This window comes from Bufo gargarizans, chromosome 2 (assembly GCF_014858855.1).
Source record: "Bufo gargarizans isolate SCDJY-AF-19 chromosome 2, ASM1485885v1, whole genome shotgun sequence".
In the NCBI taxonomy this organism is placed as follows: domain Eukaryota; kingdom Metazoa; phylum Chordata; class Amphibia; order Anura; family Bufonidae; genus Bufo; species Bufo gargarizans.
The window spans coordinates 425,521,990-425,545,585 of record NC_058081.1 but is presented as its reverse complement, the minus strand read 5'-3'; the positions used below and the strand labels follow the sequence as shown (position 1 = coordinate 425,545,585).

Sequence of the window (23,596 nt, the reverse complement as noted above, 5' to 3'; positions counted from 1 at the left end):
TACAGGTGACTAGTTAAGACAGGTGTCCTTAATGAGGGTGACTAATTGAGTAGAAGTGTCTAACCACTCTGTGGGAGCCAGAACTCTTAATGGTTGGTAGGGGTTCAAATACTTATTTCACTCAATGAAATGCAAATCAGTTGCTATCTTTTATTTAAAGTTATTTTTTCGATTTTCCTTTTGATGTGCTATCTGCCACTGTTACAATAAACCTACCATTGAAATGATACTGTTCTGAGACTTTTCATTTCTTTGTCATTGGACAAACTTACAAAATCAGTGAGGGGTCAAATAATTATTTCCGCCACTATGTCCTAGGGATGCTTGGAGTGGGCTGTGACGTACCCTCTGATGTGTCTAGCATTGGAGATAGTGCTACGTTCAGGTCTCCGCCCACCAATCTGAACCCCCCTGCAAACGTGTCAAACCTCTTCAGAGAGTTTTCTCTACCCATCTTTGCTGCTCTCTATTAGGGCCATACAGGCTAGCCAAAGAAATTGAATCTCCTCCTATCTTTCCCTTCACAAATATAAAATCGGCCTTCTGGGTGCGCCTGGGCGAGTATGTGGATGAAGAGTATCTTTTTGTTTATAGCTACAGTCAGGTCCCAAAATTTTGGGGACAGCTACACAATTCTAACATTTTTGGCTCTATACACAACCACAATGGATTTGAAATTAAAAGAACAAGATGTGCTTTAACTGCAGACTGTCCGCTTTAATTTGAGGGTATTTACATCCAAATCAGGTGAACGGTGTAGGAATTACAAGTTTGCATTTGTGCCTCCCACTTGTTAAGGGACCAAAAGTAATGGGACAATTAACTTCTCAGCTGTTCCATGGCCAGGTGCGTGTTATTCCCTCATTATCCAAATTACAATGAGCAGATAAAAAGGTCCAGAGTTCATTCCAAGTGTGCTATTTGCATTTGGAATCTGTTGCCATCAACTCTCAAGATAAGATCCAAAGAGCTGTCACTATCGGTGAAGCAAGCCATCTTTAGGCTGAAAAAAACAAAACAAACCCATCAGAGAGATAGCAAAAACATTAGGCGTGACCAAAACAACTGTTTGGAACATTCTTAAAATGAAGGAACGCACCGGTGAGCTCAGCAACACCAAAAGTCCCGGGAGACCACGGAAAACAACTGTGGTGGATGACTGAAGAAATCTTTCTCTGGTGAAGAAATCACCCTTCACAACAGTTGGCCAGATCAGGAACACTCTCCAGGAGGTAGGTGTATGTGTGTCAAAGTCAACAATCAAGAGAAGACTTCACCAGAATGAATACAGAGGGTTCACCACAAGATGTAAACCATTGGTGAGCCTCAAAAACAGGAAGGCCAGTTTAGAGTTTGCCAAACGACATCTAAAAAAGCCTTCACAGTTCTGGAACAACATCCTATGGACAGATAATACCAAGAACAACTTGTACCAGAGTCATGGGAAGAGAAGAGTATGGAAAAGGAAAGGTACTGGTCATGATCCTAAGCATACCACCTCATCAGTGATGCATGGTGGTAGTAGTGTCATGGCGTGAGCATGTATGGCTGCCAATGGAACTGGTTCTCTTGTATTTATTTATGTGACTGTTGACAAAAGCAGCAGGATGAATTCTGAAGTGTTTCGGTCAATATTATCTGCTCATTCAGCCGAATGCTTCAGAACTCATTGGATGGCTCTTCACAGATGCAGATTGACAATGACCCAAAGCATACAGCAAAAGCAACCAAAGAGTTTTTCAAGGGAAAGAAGTGGAATGTTATGCAATGGCCAAGTCAATCAACTGACCTGAATCCGATTGAGCATGCATTTCACTTGCCAAATACAAAACTGAAGGGAAAATGCCCCAAGAAGTTGCAGTAGAGGCCTGGCAAAGCATCACCAGGGATAAAACTCAGCATCTGGTGATGTCTATGCGCTCCAGACTTCAGGCTGTAATTGATTGCAAAGGATTTGCAACCAAGTATTAAAAAGTGAAAGTTTGATTCATGATTATAAGTATTATGTCCCATTACTTTTGGTCCCTTAATAAGTGGGATGCACATATGCAAACTGTTGTAATTCCTACACCGTTAACCGGATTTGTATGTAAATAGCTTCAAATTAAAGCTGACAGTTTGCAGTTAAACCACATCTTGTTCATTTCATTTCAAATCCATTGTAGTGGTGTATAGAGCCAAAAATGCTAAAATTGTGTTGATGTCCTAATATCTGTGGACCTGACTGTATACTCACTCCTCTGGATGCTTTCCTGTAAGGGCTGTTATACCATAAGTGGAAAAGTGAATTGGGCAGGTTGGGAATGCAACCCTCTTTAAAATGGGTCTCTTGTAGGAAGCAAATATCTGTTCGGATTTTTTCTTTAATTAAATGCAGAGTGCCTGTGATCTCTTTTGAGGGGTATTTAGACCGCGCAAGTTGAATGATGCGCACTTAATTGAGGACATCATGTCATATAATATATCTGTTGTACATGAAACTAGAATAAAGTATGCTACCAGTGATGGGGACGAGGGGAACTGACATATATACATTGCAGTTGATGTATGTTATATCTTTTGATATAACCACTATCTCAGCAATATGATAAGGAGGCATGAAGATGCTTAATAGAAGCCATAAGAGACTGGTTCATGCCTTCCCCAGAATGCAATACGGGGGGGGGGAATTTAGATTTCTGTAGCCTGACATAATAGCAGACCCTGCAAACATCTGTTATCTGTGAGAAATTGAGAAGCATATTCATGCCACTGTGTTTAATAGGGAAGCCTTCGATCAAAGTTAATAGCACAGTACATATTTTTTTGCATATGGGGTGCACTCTTATAACGCAGATGTTGTTACAGCAGCTGTTACAGTGTGCAATAGTGGGGGGAAAAAACGTCAGTGTCTTATAAAGCAAATACTAGTGAGCGCTTTTATTCTAAAAAGTGATCACTAGTAAGCAGAAGGTGCAGGGAGTGGTGAGTGTAGTGCTTCTACATACCGCTCCTGGGTCTTCCTCCAAGCACTGCACGAGTCCTGACTGCATACAGCGTCAAGACAGGTCACATTGCAGGGCAGGCCTAGAGAAGACCAGGGAGCGGTAAATGCAGAAGAGACCACCGGATGAGAGGTTAGTTCATTTATTTTATCACTAATTGGGGGTCTCATCTGAGCTCTGATGTGGATGTCTTATTTGGGGGTGTGATCAAGATTGGGAGTATGTTCTGAGGCCTTATGAAAAATATTTTTTTCCTCTAAAACCTAAGTGTGTCTTATTAAGTGAAAAGTACGGAGTATCATTAACACATTTGCAGATGACAGCCGACTAGTGCATATCCACAGTTTGTGTTTTTAAGAGCACACACTCTTGATGTATATACTTGTGGTATATAAGCTTTGCATAACCTGTTAAATTATTTTCCATTTTTTGCATGTGGACCTCTGTTTTGATGTGAGTTTTGGATGCAATGGTAATTTTAAGCATTTTTTATTTTATTTCTGCTTGCCATAAAATTACATAAAGGTGGACATGGCTGTAAAACAGCTAAATTCAGTCCTTAGGTTGTCCGTTTCAGTTTATAGCATTTAGAGGCACACTGACTTTAACAAGGTGTGCAATTACAGCTTAAAACCTGATTTTTGGTCTCCCCAGTACTAGTGATTTTGTTTGTGCTACATTTACATATACAAAAGAAAGGGCTGGGCACTCACTATATCTAGTAGCGGTGGCACTTTATTGAATAAAATAAATAATTATATTATTAAAAAACATATATTCTAACACGCATACATACACATCAATAATATCTAAAATATATAATCACTGTAACACAATGGTAAAAAGGACCTATTAGATATATATAAAAGAACGGATGTGGCCAATAATTCGCATATATGGAGGATAGGAATAGTCCAAAACTATCCGAATGTTCAGTCCAATATCAGAAGTGTGCCATATACAAAAAAACACTGAGGAAGGGGCCACTAAGAGCCCCGAAACGCGTCTGGTACTGGACCCCCGATTGGACTTAAGGACCACCAATTCTTGCAGTTTCGACCCTTCTTGGAGAAAATACACTGAAGGTTGATCGCATACCTGCAGAGCTGTGGACTATAAAGATACTGCTGGCGCCAGTAAGTGAGGAACTTTGATTGTTCAATTGAAAAACAGCTTGTCGAAAACCCTTTGTGAAATCCACTAGGAGTTATCATAGACTATTCCACTGTGAAGTCGAGGCTCACACGTACAAGCGGAGATCATACCCTGACCATTACGCGGGACGCCGCGGACTGCTGATCTGAGCCGCCTAAGTACATTCATTATGTGAGTAGACTGAACTATAATATAAATCGACAAATAATCCATTTGGAAGTTAACGCTGTTACCTTGAACTGTGCAAATATATTTGAACCCAGGACTATAACTACACAGACTATTAGTCTCTGCAATAGATCCTAGGATATCTGATCGATTATTTCATCCGTCCTTTTTTGTATATGGCACACTTCTGATATTGGACTGAACATTCGGATAGTTTTGGACTATTCCTATCCTCCATATATGCGAATTATTGGCCACATCCGTTCTTTTATATATATCTAATAGGTCCTTTTTACCATTGTGTTACAGTGATTATATATATTTTAGATATTATTATTGGTGTATGTATGCGTGTTAGAATATGTGTTTTTTAATAATATAATTATTTATTTTATTCAATAAAGTACCACGGCTACCAGATATAGTGAGTGCCCAGCCCTTTCTTTTGTATACATTTTTTGCTTGTTAGATTGGGTGAATCTGCGGGCTGTGAGCACCCATCCGGGTTCCCCCATACAGTAGTGCGACCAATCACTTGTGAACCAATCCCACATTTACATATACAATTAGAAATTGAGCAAGCTTTTCCAGCAAAAGGAACAGACTGCCAGAGATCATCAGATGTGGTATAGCTGGACAATGCAGTGCACCACCTGAGAACGTCAAAAAGGATCCTGCCACTTTCTGGCATAAAAGCCGGGTTTCAGTAAGACAAAAAGTCGTGCATGCACAACTTTTTCTCCAGATAAAACTCAGCATTTATGCCAGAAAGCAGCTGGATCCCTGCCATGATAGACAATGGAGTCTGGCAGGGCATGGCATTATTCAGCTAGGTCGGATCTGATTAGTTCCGGCAGGATGTTCCTCTGCGGAAACAGCCTGCTGGATTAGTAAAGCAGGTGTGAAGGTGTCCTAATATACATGTAAACAAATATTGGCCTGTGGTATATATATGCATAGGTTTAAGGCTACTTTCACATCTGCGTATTTAATTCAGGTCTTGAGATCAGGTAAAGGACCTCAAAACCTGAATTAAACAGATCAGTTTTGTTTCCTTTCATTGCCAATTTGGGTCAAAACTAATCAGGATACATCAGTATGCATCAGTTCAGTAGCGTTTTGGGGCCACAGACAAAACCGCTGCAAGTAGCGTTTTGGGGCCGTTTGGCAAAACTGAACAAACCTGATCAGGCATTAAAATCTATGTAAGGCCTTCTGCACAAGAACGTGTGCACCCCGTGGTCGTGTTGCGCGCCGGAATGCACGAACACCGACTGTGGAGCAGCCGCAGCAGACCCACTTTAATGGGATTGCGGACCCACTTTAATGGGTCTGCAATCTGGCGATTCCTCAAAAAGATAGGACATGTTCCCATTTTTTGCGGAACGGAAGTACAGGACGAAACCCCAAGGAAGCACTCTGTAGTGCTTCCGTTCTTTCATTCCGAATCTCCGGATTTGCAGACCCATTGAAGGGAATAGGTCCGCATCTGTGATGCGGATGCCCACGGAAAGGCGCCCGTGTATTGCAGATCTGCAAATGCGTTTGTGTGCAGGAGGTCTAAGTCAATTTATTTTTAAAGGTCAAAAGTGTGAAAATTGTACAGGCCCCCAGAGGTGCAAAAGTTCCAAATAACCTTGGAGGTGAATTATAGAGATCTTCTGAACCCTAGTTTTTATTAACAATTTAGGCCTCATGCACACAATTGTATATATTTTGCGATTAACAAAACACAGAACCAGTGGTGTATCTTGGTTTTGTGCTGCCCTAGGCGAGACTAAACTCGGGCACCCCCCTAATATAAATTTGACCCACCCCTTCCTGTCATAGCCAAACCCCTTTCTCTCTAAACCCCACCCCTTCCTATGTGCTATCCACAGATCCCCTCCCCTAAACAGTTCCATCCACAGATCCCCCTCCCCTAAACAGTGCCATCCACAGATCCCCCTCCCCTAAACAGTGCCATCCACAGATCCCCCTCCCCGACGCTCACAGGAGTACATTTATAAACTAATCAGTAACTTTAACTTTAATCATTGCTGATCTCTTTACTTGGATACCTTACTCTGTCTTAGCTCCGGTGACAGCAGGCAGTGCGGGCGGGCGGCGCTCACTCACTGACGTCACGCGCCTGCGCGGCCTAGTGGGAGGAGCAGGCGCGTGAAGTCAGTGAGTGAGCGGCGTGGCCCTGTATATTCTAACCCCCAGGCAAGCGTCCCGTCACCATGGGAATGCCTGGGTGTTAGAATATACCATCGGATCTTCTGAGTATACCGGCATATAAGACGGATGGGACGAGGGGCAAACAAGGCATTTTGCCGCCCCATTGGCAAGTGCCGCCCTAGGCAAATGCCTTGTTTGCCTTGTGATAGATACGCCACTGCACAGAACCACAAAATATGTATAGCATCTGTGTGGCATACGTTGTTTTATTTTTTTTTCCTGCGGACCCGCTGATTTTGTAGAAGATCTACCTTTTTGCAAAACATACATACAGATGCGGAAAGCACATGGATCATCAACTCTCCCCCAAGGGGAGAGAGACACATTTGCTCACCTCTTGACGACCCCCAGAACATGCCAGGGACAAAGGAGTATCTTTAGTGCGTTCAGACTGTGCCTCAATATCTGCTCCCTTATCTAAAAGAATTTCAACTACTCCAGCATGTCCCGCTGTAGCTGCCAAAATCAGAGGAGTGAAACCTAAAGAAAGCACAATATACATATTACATATGAAATGTCAAAACAAATGTTTACGTCTTTTAAATGCATCTGTCAAACAGCTCCACAAGCGCAGGGTGTACCTGCCCTTTTTACTCCTCATTGAACAGTGTAGCTCACTATTCTACCCATATCTATGTTATTAAATAGGAAAGAGACCTGATCAGGTGGCAGCTGCCTCGTCATAAATGAGACTCGGCATCCAGCAGTCAGTGCGCTTATACAGCTATCTAAGCCAGCCCCTGATTTTAGTGTTATTTAATGAAAGATGATAGAAGTGGCAGGGCTGCTGGCACCACCTCCTCCCCGTGCCCTTTTTAGGGGAAACCGATAAGGCTGGCGGAGAAATGCATGTGTGCAAAATTTTTGCACCAATGGCATAAATAAAAAATAAAAATAAATTAAAAATAAAAATAAATAAAAAAAAAGGTCACAAGCACGCCGTTTCACTTTTTCATGCCACTTTTCTAGTTTGTAATAAATGGTAAATCTGCCTATAATCTTTTTGCTCCCAAAACACCAATAAGGTCCGTTCTATCTACAAAATTCTTAGACAATGGTACATGGTAACTAAATGTATAGCACATATTGTTTCTGCTATACAGCTAATTATTTAATCAAATCCAATACGGACATGCTCGTGTATGGTGGACTTGTCCACATGTATGCTTCTGGTCCTGTGTATATGGCCTGGCACGTACCATGTTATATGCATCTCAATACAAACCCATGAGAAGCTCTGTTGCACCATAAAGCATCTAACCTTTGAGCCAAGTTTATCAGTCAAACTGACTTCTGCCTGTAAGAAATAATCTATCCCATACTCCGATTCCTTACTCTATTTACAGTATCCATGACTAATGAGCAACTCAGTAGTAGCCTTTCTAATACAATGGCAACATTTTTCAAGATCTGGAGATGGTGGACAGCCTATGCAGATTCTTAAATGTCCACAGAGACCATGCTTTTTTTTCACTATTTGGTTGCAGCAGCAATTCCAACAACAAAAACTATTCCCCATATGTCTAGTTCATGTTTGGATCATTTTGGGAATTACATTTTATTTTTTGGGGATGTTTACAGGGCTTAGAAGTTTAGAAGCATATCTTGAAATTTTTCTGAAATTTTCAAAAACCCACTTTTCAAGGACCGGTTCAGATAGAAATCACCCCCCCCCCCAAAAAAAAAAACATTCTAGAAACTACACCCCTCAAGGTATTCAAAACTGATTTTACAAACTTTGTTAACCCTTTAGGTGTTCCACAAGAATTAATGGAAAATAGAGAAAATATTTTTCCCAGTTACAAAGCAAGGGTCAACAAAACTCAATATTTATGGCTCCGATTCTGTAGCTTACAGAAACACCTCATATGTGGTCGTAAACCGCTGTACGGGCACACGGCAGGGCGCAGAAGGAAAGAAATGCCACACGGTTTTTGGAAGGCAGATTTTGCTGAACAGTTTTTTTTGACATGTCCCATTTGAAGTCCCCCTGATGCAACCCTAGAGTAGAAACTCCAAAAAAAGTGACCCCATTTTAGAAACTACGTGATAGGGTGGCAGTTTTGTTGGTACTATTTTAGGGTACATATGATTTTTGGTTGCTCTATATTGCACTTTTTGTGAGGCAAGGTAACAAGAAATAGCTGTTTTGGCACCGTTTTTATTTTTTGACAGGTTAGATCATGTGGTATTTTTATAGATCCGGTTGTCATGGACGCTGCGATACATGAAAAAAAAAAGAAAAAAAAAAAAGGTATACATATTAGGTAAGTAAGTTTTACACAATGATTTCATTTTTGAAACAAAACAAAAAAAAATCATGTTTTAGTGTTTCCATAGTCTGAGAGCCATAGTTTTTTCAGTTTTTGGGCGATTATCTTGGGTAGGGTATGATTTTTGCGGGATGAGATGACGGTTTGATTGCAACTATTTTGGGGTGCGTATGATTTTTTTGATCGCTTGCCATTACACTTTTTGTGATGTAAGGTGACAAAAAATGGTTTATTTAGCACAGTTTTAATTTTTTACGGTATTCACCTGAGGGGTTAGGTCATGTGATATTTTAATAGAGCCAGTCGATACGGACATGGCGATACCAAATATGTATACTTTTTATTTATTTATGTAAGTTTTACACAATAACAGCTTTTTTAAAACAAAAACTAAAAATCATGTTTTAGTGTATCCATATTCTGAGCCATAGGAAAATGCCGTTTTTGTTTATTTTTATTTGAACTTTTATTTATTTTGGGGGGGGGGGGGGGGGGGGCTTTATTTTTTGTCCCACCTTGGGACTTCAACGCATTGCACCCGAACTGAATTCGGACCAATTCACTTGAATGGGGCTGTTCAGCGGTGATTTTCACGCATCACTTGTGCGTTGCATGAAAATCGCAGCATGTTCTATATTCTGCGTTTTTCACGCAACGCAGGCCCCCATAGAAACGAATGGGTCTGCATGAAAATCGCAAGCATCGTGATCAAGTGAGGACGCGGTGCGATTTTCACGCATGGTTGCTAGGAGATTATTGATAAAAGTCAATTTACTATATTATTTTTCCTTATAGCATGGTTATAAGGGAAAATAATAGCATTTTTTACACAGAATGCTTACTAAAATGTGGTTTTAGGGGGTTAAAAAAAAATATATATATATTAACGCTCTTCATCCTGTTGTTCACGCAGGACTAGAGATGAGCGAACTTCTGTTTTAAGTTCGGCGTCTAAAGTTCGGGGGCGGGTTAGCGGAGAATCCCGATCTGGAACCGGATATGGATTCCGACTTCCGTTGTGGTCCGTGGTAGCGGAATCAATAATGGCCGATTATTGATTCCGCTACCACGGACCACAACGGAAGTCGGAATCCATATCCGGTTCCAGATCGGGATTCTCCGCTAATCCAAACCCGAACTTTAGACGCCGAACTTAAAACAGAAGTTCGCTCATCTCTACGCAGGACCTGCGCCGTCACCACGTGGTGAGCGCGATTACATCAAAGGTACTTTGGCAGGTCCTGAAAGAAGGTGATGCCGGACGGCTGCACAATCAAGTGGATGAGATGAGTAAAAAAAAAAAAAAAAATTTTTTTTTTTTTTTTTTAACCCCTAAAGCCACATTTTACTAGGCATTCTGTATATAAGGAAAATGTTATAATGTTATAAGGGAAAATAATAAAATATACAGAACACCTAACCCAAACTCGAACTTCAGTGAAGAAGTCCGGGTTCGGGTCTGGGTACCATAGTCAGTTTTTTATCACGCGCGTGCAAAAACGCATTGCATCCGCGCAATAAAAACTTATCGGAAAGCAATCTGCAATTGCATACCTACTCGCACGATTTTCCCTGATTGCAGACAACGCAACCTGACATAATCCGGACACGATTCTCTGCAAGGGGCCTTATACCACATACCACCGTTTTCCTTTTGTTTTCCCCTTCGTTACGGCTGTTGTGAATCCTACAATATGAGGATCTTCTCAAGATGGCTCCTCTGCCAGTTCTGAGGCCAAAACTGCCTTCCCTTACTTCCCACACACACTTGCTGTAGCCAGCAGCTTCCTGCCAGCCAATCAGATTGGATTACTGAAAGACACGCCTCCTCACTCTGAAGCCTAATGCAGACATGCAGTGTGAAGGACTGCCCCTCTGTCTTCTGTTTACATTAAGTTCGGAGACAGATGAGCCCTAGCAAAGATCTTTTAAAGGGGTTGTCCGGGTTCAGAGCTGAACCCGGACATCCCTCCATTTTCACCCTGGCAGCCCCCCTAACAGGAGCACCGGAGCAGTTCATGCTCCGATGCTCTCCTTTGCCCTGCGCTAAATTGCACAGGGCAAAGGCATTTTTAGGAGTTCCAGTGACGTACCGGGGCTCTCCATGGGGCTGACAGGAACCCCGGTGACGTCACCCGCACTGATGGGTGGGATTTAGCTCTGCCCTAGGCAGTAAAACGGCTAGGGCAGAGCTAAAGCCCGCCCCTCAGAGCCAGTGACTTCACCGAACACTGTTATTGAAAACAAAAGAGCCCGTGCCCTGCGCGGTTTAGCGCAGGGCACGGGAGCGCATCGGAGCATGAGATGCTCTGATGCTAGGCTCAGGGGGGCTGCCGGGGTGAAAATAAGGGTATGTCCGGGTTCAGCTCTGAACCAGGACAACCCCTTTAACCACTTCAACCCCGCTAGCTGAAACCCCCTTAATGACCAGGCCACTTTTTACACTTCTGCACTACACTACTTTCACCGTTTATTGCTCGGTCATGCAACCTACCACCCAAATGAATTTTACCTCTTTTTCTTCGCACTAAGAGCTTTTATTTGGTGGTATTTCATTGCTGCTGACATTTTTTACTTTTTTTGTTATTAATCGAAATTTAAAGATTTTTTTGCAAAAAAAATGACATTTTTCACTTTCAGTTGTAAAATTTTGCAAAAAAAACTACATCCATATATAAAATTTTTTGCTAAATTTATTGTTCTACATGTCTTTGATAAAAAAAAAAATGGTTTGGGTAAAAGTTATAGCGTTTACAAACTATGGTACAAAAATATGAATTTCCACTTTTTGAAGCAGCTCTGACTTTCTGAGCACCTGTCATGTTTCCTGAGGTTCTACAATGCCCAGACAGTAGAAAACCCCCACAAATGACCCCATTTCGGAAAGTAGACACCCTAAGATATTCACTGATGGGCATAGTGAGTTCATAGAACTTTTTAATTTTTGTCACAAGTTAGCGGAAAATGATGATTTTATTTTTTATATTTTTTTCTAACAAAGTCTCATATTCCACTAACTTGTGACAAAAAATTAAAAATTCTAGGAACTCGCCATGCCCCTCACGGAATACCTTGGGGTGTCTTCTTTCCAAAAGGGGGTCACTTGTGGGGTAGTTATACTGCCCTGGCAATTTAGGGGCCCTATTGTGTGCGAAGTAGTTTGAAATCAAAATCTGTAAAAAATGGAATGTGTGCCACTTTGCCCACCTAGGCTGCAGAAAAGTGTCACACATGTGGTATCGCCGTACTCAGGAGAAGTTGGGGAATGTGTTTTGGGGTGTCATTTTACATATACCCATGCTGGGTGAGATAAATATCTTGGTCAAATGCCAACTTTGTATAAAAAAAATGGGAAAAGTTGTCTTTTGCCAAGATATTTATTTCACCCAGCATGGGTATATGTAAAATGACACCCCAAAACACATTCCCCAACTTCTCCCGAGTACGGCGATACCCGATGTGTGACACTATTTTGCAGCCTAGGTGGGCAAAGGGGCACACATTCCAAAGATCACCTTTCGGATTTCACAGGTCTTTTTTTTTTTTTTACAGATTTTGATTTCAAACTACTTCTCACGCATCTGGGCCCCTAAAATGCTAGGGCAGTATAACTACCCCACAAGTGACCCAATTTTGGAAAGAAGACACCCCAAGGTATTTCGTGATGGGCATAGTGAGTTCATGGAAGTTTTTATTTTTTGTCACAAGTTAGTGGCATATGAGACTTTGTAATAAATAAATAAAAATCATCATTTTCCGCTATTACAAAGTCTCATATTCCACTAACTTGTGACAAAAAATAAAAACTTCATGAACTCACTATGCCCATCACAAAATACCTTGGGGTGTCTTCTTTCCAAAATTGGGTCACTTGTGGGGTAGTTATATGTGGGGTAGTTATACTGCCCTAGCATTTTAGGGGCCCAAATGCGTGAGAAGTAGTTTGAAATCAAAATCTGTAAAAAATGGCCGGTGAAATCCTAAAGGTGATCTTTGGAATGTGTGCCCCTTTGCCCAACTAGGCTGCAGAAAAGTGTCACACATGTGGTATCGCCGTACTCAGGAGAAGTTGGGGAATGTGTTTTGGGGTGTCATTTTACATATACCCATGCTGGGTGAGAGAAATATCTTGGCAAAAGACATCTTTTCCCATTTTTTTTATACAAAGTTGGCATTTGACCAAGATATTTATCTCACCCAGCATGGGTATATGTAAAATGACACCCCAAAACACATTCCCCAACTTCTCCTGAGTACGGCGATACCACATGTGTGACACTTTTCTGCAGCCTAGGTGGGCAAAGGGGCACACATTCCAAAGATCACCTTTCGGATTTCACCGGCCATTTTTTACAGATTTTGATTTCAAACTACTTCGCACACATTAGGGCCCCTAAATTGCCAGGGCAGTATAACTACCCCACAAGTGACCCCATTTTGGAAAGAAGACACCCCAAGGAATTCCGTGAGGGGCATGGCGAGTTCCTAGAATTTTTAATTTTTTGTCACAAGTTAGTGGAATATGAATGTTAGAAAAAAATATAAAAAATAAAATCATCATTTTCCGCTAACTTGTGACAAAAAATAATAATTCTAGGAACTCGCCATGCCCCTCACGGAATACCTTGGGGTGTCTTCTTTCTAAAATGGGGTCACTTGTGGGGTAGTTATACTGCCCTGGCATTCTAGGGGCCCTAATGTGTGCAAAGTAGTTTGAAATAAAAATCTGTAAAAAATGACCTGTGAAATCCTAAAGGTGCTCTTTGGAATGTGTGCCCCTTTGCCCACCTAGGCGGCAAAAAAGTGTCACATCTGGTATCACCGTACTTAGGAGAAGTTGGGGAATGTATTTTGGGGTGTCATTTTACATATACCCATGCTGGGTGAGAGAAATATCTTGGCAAGAGACAACTTTTCCCATTTTTTTTTATACAAAGTTGGCATTTGACCAAGATATTTATCTCACCCAGCATGGGTATATGTAAAATGACACCCCAAAACACATTCCCCAACTTCTCCCGAGTACGGCGATACCACATGTGTGACACTTTTGCAGCCTAGATGCGCAAAGCGGCCCAAATTCCTTTGAGGAGGGCATTTTTAGACATTTGGATCCCAGACTTCTTCTCACGCTTTCGGGCCCCTAAAATGCCAGGGCAGTATAAATACCCCACATGTGACCCCATTTTGGAAAGAAGATACCCCAAGGTATTCCGTGAGGGGCATGGCGAGTTCCTAGAATTTTTTATTTTTTTTGCACAAGTTAACGGAAATTATTTTTTTTTGTATTTTCTCACAAAGTCTCCCTTTCCGCTAACTTGGGACAAAAATTTCAATCTTTCATGGACTCAATATGCCCCTCACGGAATACCTTGGGGTGTCTTCTTTCCGAAATGGGGTCACATGTGGGGTATTTATACTGCCCTGGCATTTTAGGGGCCCTAAAGAGTGAGAAGTCTGGAATATAAATGTCTAAAAAATTTTACGCATTTGGATTCCCTGAGGGGTATGGTGAGTTCATGTGAGATTTTTTTTTTTTTTTGACACAAGTGAAATATGAGACTTAGGCTGGTTTCACACGGGCGTTGCGGATTGGGGCCGGATGCGTTCAGGGTGCGTTCAGTGAAACTCGCACTATTTTGCAAGCAAGTTCAGTCCGTTTTGTCTGCTATTGCGTTTAGTTGTTCAGTTTTTTCCGCGCAGGTGCAATGCGCGTGATAAAAAACTGAATGTTTACAAACAACATCTCTTAACAACCATCAGTGAAAAACGCATCGCACCCGCACTTGCTTGCGGATGCAATGCGTTTTTCACGCAGCCCCATTCACTTCTATGGGGCCAGGTCTGCGTGAAAAACGCAGAATATAGAACATGCTGCGATTTTCACGCAACACGGAACTGATACGTGAAAAACAACGCTCATGTACACAGACCAATTGAAATGAATGGGTCAGGATTCAGTGCGGGTGCTATGCGTTCACGTCACGCATTGCACCCGCGCGGAAATCACGCTCGTGTGAAAGGGACCTTAGTAAGAAAAAAATAAATAAATAAATTCTGCTAACTTGGGCCCAAAAAAATGTCTGAATGGAGCCTTACAGGGGGGTGATCAATGACAGGGGGGTGATCAAGGAGTGTATATGAAGTGATCAGGGGTTCATAAGGGGTTAATAATGACGGGGGGGGTGTAGTGTAGTGTTGTTTGGTTCTACTTTACACAGCTACCTGTGTCCTCTGGTGGTCGATCCAAACAAAAGGGACCACCAGAGGACCAGGTAGCAGGTATATTAGACGCTGTTATCAAAACAGTGTCTAATATACCTGTTAGGGGTTAAAAAAAAATAAATCACATCTCCAGCCTGCCAGCGAACGATCGCCGCTGGCAGGCTGGAGATCCACTCTCTTACCTTCCGTTCCTGTGAACGCGCGCGCCTGTGTGCGCACGTTCACAGGAAATGTCGCGTCTCGCGAGATGACGCGTATATGCGTCGTTGAGCGCACAGCTGCCACCTCCGGACTGCAGATCTGCGTTAGGCGGTCCGGAGGTGGTTAAGAGAGCAGTGGAAAGGGACAGAGGACATTAATGAAAGCTGTTATTATAAGGTAATTACAGATCTTTTAGCAATCATTGACAGACTAACTCAGGTATACATGGCTAGCTGAAATAAACTAAAAAAAATTATATATGACAGTTATCCTTTAACTCCTTTAATAGTAATAATAATTACACACAATTCAGTGTAGTTTTTAGAGTTCAAACAGGATTGCTAAGCATGTGAGTCACTTGTAATAACTGCAAAGATAAACAGGCAATTGGTAGTAAAACTCATGCACAGGTAAATAAACCTTCACACTCACCTTTCTTGTCCCTGTGTTCAATATTCGCACAACGAGTTATCAGCACAGATACAAGCTCCTCATGGCCACCAGCACAGCCAAGTGTTAATGCAGTGTCATGATTGCTTTCAGTCTACAGAAAAGCAAATAGAAAACCTTAACATTTAAACCCAAGGGACAGTAGATTAACCCTTTCAGGACAAAGACATTTTGTAACTTCCTGACGTGGTCAAATTTAGCAAATCTGATGTGTCAATTTATGCGGTAATAACTTTGGAATACTTTTATTCAACCAATTCTGAGCCTGTTTTCAAGTTAGTGATGAATTTGAGTCAAGATAACTTGCCTTTATTTAAAAAAAAATTTTTTACGGAGAATTTGGAAAAATTCACTATTTTCTAAATTGAATTTTTATTTCTCTAAGACAGAGATATATATCTCTATATCTCTCTATATCTCTCTATATCTCTCTATATCTCTCTATATCTCTCTATATCTCTCTATATCTCTCTATATCTCTCTATATCTCTCTATATCTCTCTATATCTCTCTATATCTCTCTATATCTCTCTATATCTCTCTATATCTCTCTATATCTCTCTATATCTCTCTATATCTCTCTATATCTCTCTATCTCTATCTAAGACATATGGGGAATATTATATCTAGCTATATTGCAAGAAAATTTAGACAAAGCAAACTCAGTCGCAGGTTCACATCCATAAAGCTAGCATGCAGAAAGCAAACAAAACGTATGGCAGTGCTCCAGACAAAAAAAAAAAAAAAAAACCTAGTAGCCATTGGCTCCTGAACTGAAAAATGTAGTCGCCAAATCAAATTTTTAGTCGCCAAATTAAAACCAAATCAAAATTTTGGTATTGTGACAACGCTGCGCCGATCAGATTGGTGTAGGGTTGTTTTGATACCAAAATTTTGATTTGCTTTCGTCACCATAAAAAAGTATTGCGATACACAATACCGCGCGGGGAAAAAAAAAAAAAATCACCTAAAAAAGCTGCATTGGGCCCATAATAGAACAGTCCTATCCTATTTTTTGGGGTGACAAGGTGACTAAAAAATGGCGAATGCTCACCGCATAGGAGATATTTTTTTTTATAATTTAATAGTTTGGACAGCGCTATGTAATATGTTTATTTATTGTTTAAATATTTTTTTAATGTAAAATTGGGAAAGGATTTAAACTTAATATTTTAGGGTACTTTCACACTAGGGTTTTTCTTTTCCGGCATAGAGTTCCGTCCTAGGGGCTCTATACCAGAAAAGAACTTATCAGGCATATCCCCATGCATTCTGAATGGAGAGCAAGCCTGTTCAGGATGCATCAGGATGTCTTCAGTTCAGTCATTTTGACTGATCAGGCAAAAGATAAAACCGCAGCATGCTACAGTTTTATCTCCGGCGAAAAAAAACTGAAGATTTGCCTGAATGCCGGATCCAGCATTTTTCCCCATAGGAATGTATTAGTGCCAGATCTGGCATTCAAAATACCAGAATGCACCCGCACTAAATCCGGACCCATTCACTTCTATGGGGCTGTGCACATGAGCGGTGATTTTCACACATCACTTGTGCGTTGCGTGAAAACCGCAGCATGCTCTATGTTGTGCGTTTTTCACGCAACGCAGGCCCCATAGAAGTTAATGGGGCTGCGTGAAAATCGCAAACATCCGCAAGCAAGTGCGGATGCGGTGCGATTTTCACGCATGGTTGCTAGGTGACAGTCTATTCACTGTATTATTTTCCCTTATAGCATGGTTATAAGGGAAAATAATAGCATTCTTTAATACAGAATGCATAGTAGAAGGTCAATATAATAAACATTATATACACCCCAGTATAATAAACATTGGTGGAGCAGTGCGCCTTCCCCAATATAATAAACATCGGTGGCGCAGTGCACCCCCCCAACACCCCAATATAAAACTGAAATCAGTCGCTTCCTATAACCATCAATAAGCATGACACCTCTCCATAGGAGACGCAGTCTGCCCGCCAGCACAAACTGAGGGGAAGAGTAGAGGAATCCAGTAGAAGCCATGGTATTTTACTGCCCCAGGGAAGGAGAGCCAACCTTAAACACTCCACCTGGGAAGGGCGTTTAACAGGAACAACCGCCAAGCCAGCGTCAGGGTAGAACCCCTACCTGAAGGGAATGCCCCACTGCAGCGACTGCAAACGCTAGTACCAGTGTAAAATCCGCACCAGCAGAGGAGAACAGGCTGCAACGCTAAACCAGAGTGCCAGCACAACCACTTCCACATCAGGAATGGTGGAAAATAGAGTCCGTTTAACACTCTACTTACTGGAACGTAATCACAATATTACAAGCCATTGTGTATGCACTACACATTGTTGAAGACACATATTGGAACAGTGGAGGACCATGGAGATGGGGGACGCTAGGACACATGAGTGACGCTGGGCAACCTCCTGAGGAGAGAGGTTGTCATATTCCTGCCCCAAACCAACACCGAAGGAAAAGGACACAACGTGGAAACAGCCACAGTATCCACTGGCGGCACCGAAATACCATTAGAAGAATAGTACAGGGCACCAGCGTGTAACGATACTCGCTACGCTCCATTTGTAGAAGAAGTTAAGGAACCTAAAGCCGTGGCATAGTTGAATAGTTGAAGTGCAACATCCAAGATGTGTACTCAGTCCCCACGGTAGTGGATCACTTGTGGAAGGGGCAATGTTGCAATTATCCCACCAAGAAAGGGGGTAATGCTGACGGCAAGCACTGCACTCAGTCGTAGTGCAAGTACTCCACTATGAAGGATGGCAATGCAGTAATGCCTCTAGCAGGAACTGAATCCAAGTAGAGAGAATACGCCTCTTTACGGAAAGGGCAAGGCATATGGAGAGTCCCGTATCAATATTCCACCTACACAAGGGGGTAAGACATACAGTAAACACTGAACCAGGGACAATGCCATAGCGCCACCTATGAAAGAGGCTAATGCATACAGTAAGTACTGTACCCAGTGGAATTGCAGTTCCTCCACCTACTAAAAGCGGAAACGCCTACTGCCGGCACTGAAAAAGTGCGGTTGACCCCAATGGAGGGAGGTAATATCCAAGAGAGTACTGCATCCAGTAGTAGTGCAAATACTCCGCGTAAGGAAGGGGGTAATTCATACGACAAGTACTGCTGTCTACCTCCGACGCCATCTTGGAAATTCTCACCGGAATCACGGCAGAGACCAAACCACTGATCCTCCCTCTTCGGACCGGACCTCTCCAGGGAGGGAGGGTGCGTCTGAGCGTGACCCTAGGGAGGAAGGGTGGGGGGTGTGGAGGAATATATCCTGCTCTGGCCCGCTGTGTGTAGTCTTACCTCTCAGAATCTTGCCCATGGCAGTCGCAGGCTCGCCGGTGGGAGTTATCAACCAAACTACCCAGGGGTGGAATGGGAACTTCTAGAGGTCTACTCACCGGATTGTGCAGGCGGTGCTTTATCAACCAAACGACCCCGGAGGGAGATTGAGAAGTCTGGAGAGCCACCATTGGAGTGTGCAGGCAGTGCTTATCAACGAAACGACCCCGGAGGGTGATTGGGAAGGTCCAGAGGTCCACCATTAGATTGTGCAGGTGGAGAATATCAGCCAAACGACCCTGGAGGGTGATTTGAAAGGTCCATAGGTCCATCAGTGGATTTTGCAGGAAGTGTTTTATCAACCAAACTACCCAGGAGGGTGATTGGAAAGGTCAAGAGGTCCACCTGTGGATTGCGCAGGTAGTGCTTCATCACACCAAAGACCCCGGAGGGTGATCGGAAAGGTCCAGAGGTCCACCATTGGATTACGCAGGTGGAGAATACAAATCAAGAGACCCCGGAGGGTGGATTGGGAACTGAGAGGTCCTCATCTGTCCGTGCTAGGATATGGGCCCAGTCTGACACAGTCCACGGTCCTGCGGCGATGAGGCCTGAGGGGGGCAGGACCAGAATTTTTTTATGGACTTTATTTTTTTTTAAACTGGGATGCCCAGCCTCAGGTGACAAGAGGAAGGAAGGGGTTAAATCAGCAGCATTAAACCCATTGCCTTGCAGATAGGCATAATCCTGCGCCAGCCTCAAGAGATGGTTGGCCAGGAAGGGTTAACTGCCTTAAAAATCCCCGGGCGTGGCTCTGCGGGCTGCCGGGGGGATGGGGAGAGAATAAGGCGTGAAGAATTTGCACCAGATCGAAGTTATCGTGGGGAGGGAGGGGGAAGCAGAGAGCCTGATGCTTTGCCAAATAGGGAGGGAGGGAGAGGGTTAACATACTCACCTAGTCCCGTATACTCACCTTATCTTCCTCCTCATCTCCCTCCCTAAGTGGGCCCATAAGCTTGCACCGGAGTGGCAGGAGTCTGGTAAGGTGGGAGGGTCTTCTCTTTGGCGGACTTAGGTGACCCTTTGGCTGTCGGGATGCAGGGGACCGAGGCTGCCCTGGTCCACCTTGTCTTCTTGTGGGGGGAGGAGGCAGCGTAGAGGACCAATGCTGGCACGCTCCCCCCAGGAGAACAGGGAGGTGAGGCGTCCACTGTTACCCACTAGTGTTGAGCGAACTTGTGTTTTAAGTTCGGCGTCTAAAGTTCAGGTTATCAAAGTATCCCGTTATGGATTCCGCTACCACGGACCATAACGGAATTTAGAATCCATAGCGAGATACTTCGATAACCCAAACTTTAGACGACGAACTTTAATCACAAGTTCGCTCAACACCATTTCCCACCTAAAAGAAGAGAGAAAAAAAACTACAAAAAAATCTTCAGCATCTTCCCTGCAGAGCAGGGAGGTCTTGCCTCCTATGGACACTAGAAAAAAAAACTACTAGCTTTTACTAGTGTCAACGCCTCCTAGAGGACATGGCTATGCCCACGGTTTGTGTCCCTCAATGAATATGGGCGAGAAAATCTTATTTATCCACAATTTTGAAAGGGTGCTAATAATTTTGTCCAGACCATTTTTGGAGTTTGGTGTGACATTATGTCCAATTTGCTTTTTTTCCTCCCTTTTTTGGCTTTGTTCCAATACACACAAAAGGAATAAACAGGTGTATAGCAAAATGTGTTACTGCAATACGTTTCTGTGAGAAATACTTCATTTACTTAAAAAAGTTCCAGGGGTGCCAACATTTACGGCCATGATAATATAAATATGAATTTATATATGAATATATAAAATTTTAAACGCAACTTTTAACATTTTTTATTAACATTTCCCAAAACTATTTTTTTTAACTCATTAAGGACCGGGCACATTTTCATATCACATTTTTTACCTCCCACATTCCAATAGCCATAACTTAAAAAAATGTGTGTGTGTGTGTGTGTGTGTGTGTGTGTGTGTGTGTGTGTGTGTGTGTGTGTGTGTGTGTGTGTGTGTGTGTGTGTGTGTGTGTGTGTGTGTGTGTGAGAGAGAGGCTTTTAGAGGACAGATTTTGTTGGAAGGGTTTAGAGGTGAAAGTGCACAATAATTTATACATCGCTGAGGCTCTAAAGTTAAATTTAAAAAAAAACATGGAAGTGAACCTATTTTAAAAATCACTAAATTTACCAAGGGATGTACTAGTAATTCATAGTAGATGTGCATTGCAGTTTTTACACAGATATGTCAATTCAGTACCTACTATGTTGTGCCCAGCATATGCCAGTGTGAAAAGCAAGCCCTCTTCTTATTATGGTGCGTTACCTGGTTTTACAAACACCCTACATGTGACCCTAATCTTTAGCCTGGACATACACCAGGGCTCAGAAGTAAATGAGCACCATAAGCATTTGAGGCCCAATGTTGTAATTTTCGCTTCTTGTGCTGACAACTCTAGAGCCTCTGGAATTAAATAAAAAGGATCCCTTGAGAAGTGACCCTTTATTGGAAACTACACCGCATTTAAAGGTATTTATTGAGGAATGGAGTGATCATTTTGTGAAAGGAACTTTGCAAAAAGAAAATGGTTTTCCCAAATATGGCATTTCAGTCCCCAATAAGTTGCACCCACCTTGTGCCATCTGACACACCACACCATTTAAGTTGTTAGGCAGGTTCTACTGGGTACTGAAATTACACAAATGGATGTAAACTGCTCTTTGGGTACACTGCAAGGTTCAAAAAGGAAAGACCACCTTTGGCTTCTGCAGCACAGAGCAGAAAATCCTCTGGGTACCAGTACAGCAATTTGTGGGCCACAATGCACAGGCAACATCAGTGTGGATTCCGCAGACGGATCCAGACCTATTAAACTTCAATGAACATGTTCTATTTTTTTGCGTTGTGGAGGCATGGAGATAATCCCCATGGAAGAACACAGTAGTGCTTCCATGGGGATCCGTGCCTCCGTTCCGCACCGAACTTCAGGATTGCGGACCTATTCAAGTGAACGGGTCCACATCCGTGATGCGCTGAGCACACGGCCTGTGGACGCATATTGCGGACGTGCTGTTTGCAGGTGCTTGAGCCCTTAAGCAAATCCGGTTTCTCCATGTGTAGTGTATGAGCAGACATGGTACCCAGCTGCTCATCACCCAACAGATTAGAAAGAAGTTAGAAATGCTAACAGATTGCCAACAGAAATACTTCTACAAATGCAAGGACATAAGTCATATAATGACCAGATAGTGTTATTTCTCATGTATACCCACAAGGCAGCTTATTCTGAAAAAAATACCCGAAATGAGTCACAATTTAATACATTTTGTTTTTAACTTACATGTGCATCAATATTTACTGGCGCAAAGCCTGGTAGCAAAGGTTCTTCATCTCGACTTCCTGAAGCAGACTGTAGAACTGATGAAGAAATTGTTGTAGCCAAGTCACCACCAGTCACCGAAGGTATTTTGCCAGATACACCTAAATAGAAAAAAGGAACACATAAATCCATGCAAACATGATACATGGTACAACATATAGACAAACATTTAAAGAGGACTTCTAACCTCCCCTCACATGTCCGTTTTAGTAACTACTTAAGTTACCCTTTAAACAATAATTCTGGGCCGGTAGGCCGGTAAGTTTAACATCTGTTGTGGGTAAACTGTTTGAAGGTTTTCTGAGAGATGCTATTTTACAGCATCTCAATAGAAATAAGTAAATAACGCCATATCAGCATGGCTTTATGAGGGATTGGTCATGTCAAACTAATTTAATCAGTTTCTATGAGGAGGTAAGTTCTAGACTTGACAGCGGCGAATCAATAGAGGTCGTGTATCTGGACTTCTCCAAAGCATTTGACACTGTACCACATAAAGGTTAGTATATAAAATGAGAATGCTCGGACTGGGAGAAAACATCTGTATGTGGGTAAGTAACTGGCTCAGTGATAGAAAACAGAGGGTGGTTATTAATGGTACATACTCAGATTGGGTCACTGTCACTAGTGGGGTACCTCAGGGGTCAGTATTGGGCCCTATTCTCTTCAATATATTTATTAATGATCTTGTAGAAGGCTTGCATAGTAAAATATCAATTTTCACAGATGACACTAAACTGTGTAAAGTAATTAACACTGAAGAGGACAGTATAATATATATATATATATATATATATATATATATATATATATATATATATACACACACACTACAGAGGACAGTATACTGTATATATACTACAGAGGACAGTATACTACTACAGAGGATCTGGATAGATTGGAGGCTTGGGCAGATAAGTGGCAGATGAGGTTTAACACCGACAAATGTAAGGTTATGCACATGGGAAGGAATAATGCAAGTCACCCGTACATACTAAATGGTAAAACACTCGCTAACACTGACATGGAAAAAGATCTAGGAATTTTAATAAACAGCAAACTAAGCTGCAAAAAAACAGTGTCAGGCAGCTGCTGCCAAGGCCAATAAGATAACGGGTTGCATCAAAAGGGGCATAGATGCCCGTGATGAGAACATAGTCCTACCACTTTACAAATCATTAGTCAGACCACACATGGAGTA

At 42.3% G+C, this 23,596-nt stretch overlaps 1 protein-coding gene across 1 annotated transcript in view; it reads right to left on the bottom strand.

Moving 5' to 3' along the window:
* The window catches only part of LOC122928254 (ankyrin repeat and KH domain-containing protein 1-like), a 259,680-nt gene that overhangs the window by 85,762 nt on the left and 150,322 nt on the right, over positions 1–23,596 (bottom strand). The window contains exons 17-19 of the mRNA XM_044280911.1: positions 22,357–22,496; positions 15,662–15,773; positions 6,865–7,010 (exon numbers count right to left, since the gene is read on the bottom strand). Coding sequence (XP_044136846.1) covers positions 6,865–7,010; positions 15,662–15,773; positions 22,357–22,496 — 398 coding nt within the window. The remainder of the gene's footprint in view (positions 1–6,864; positions 7,011–15,661; positions 15,774–22,356; positions 22,497–23,596) is intronic.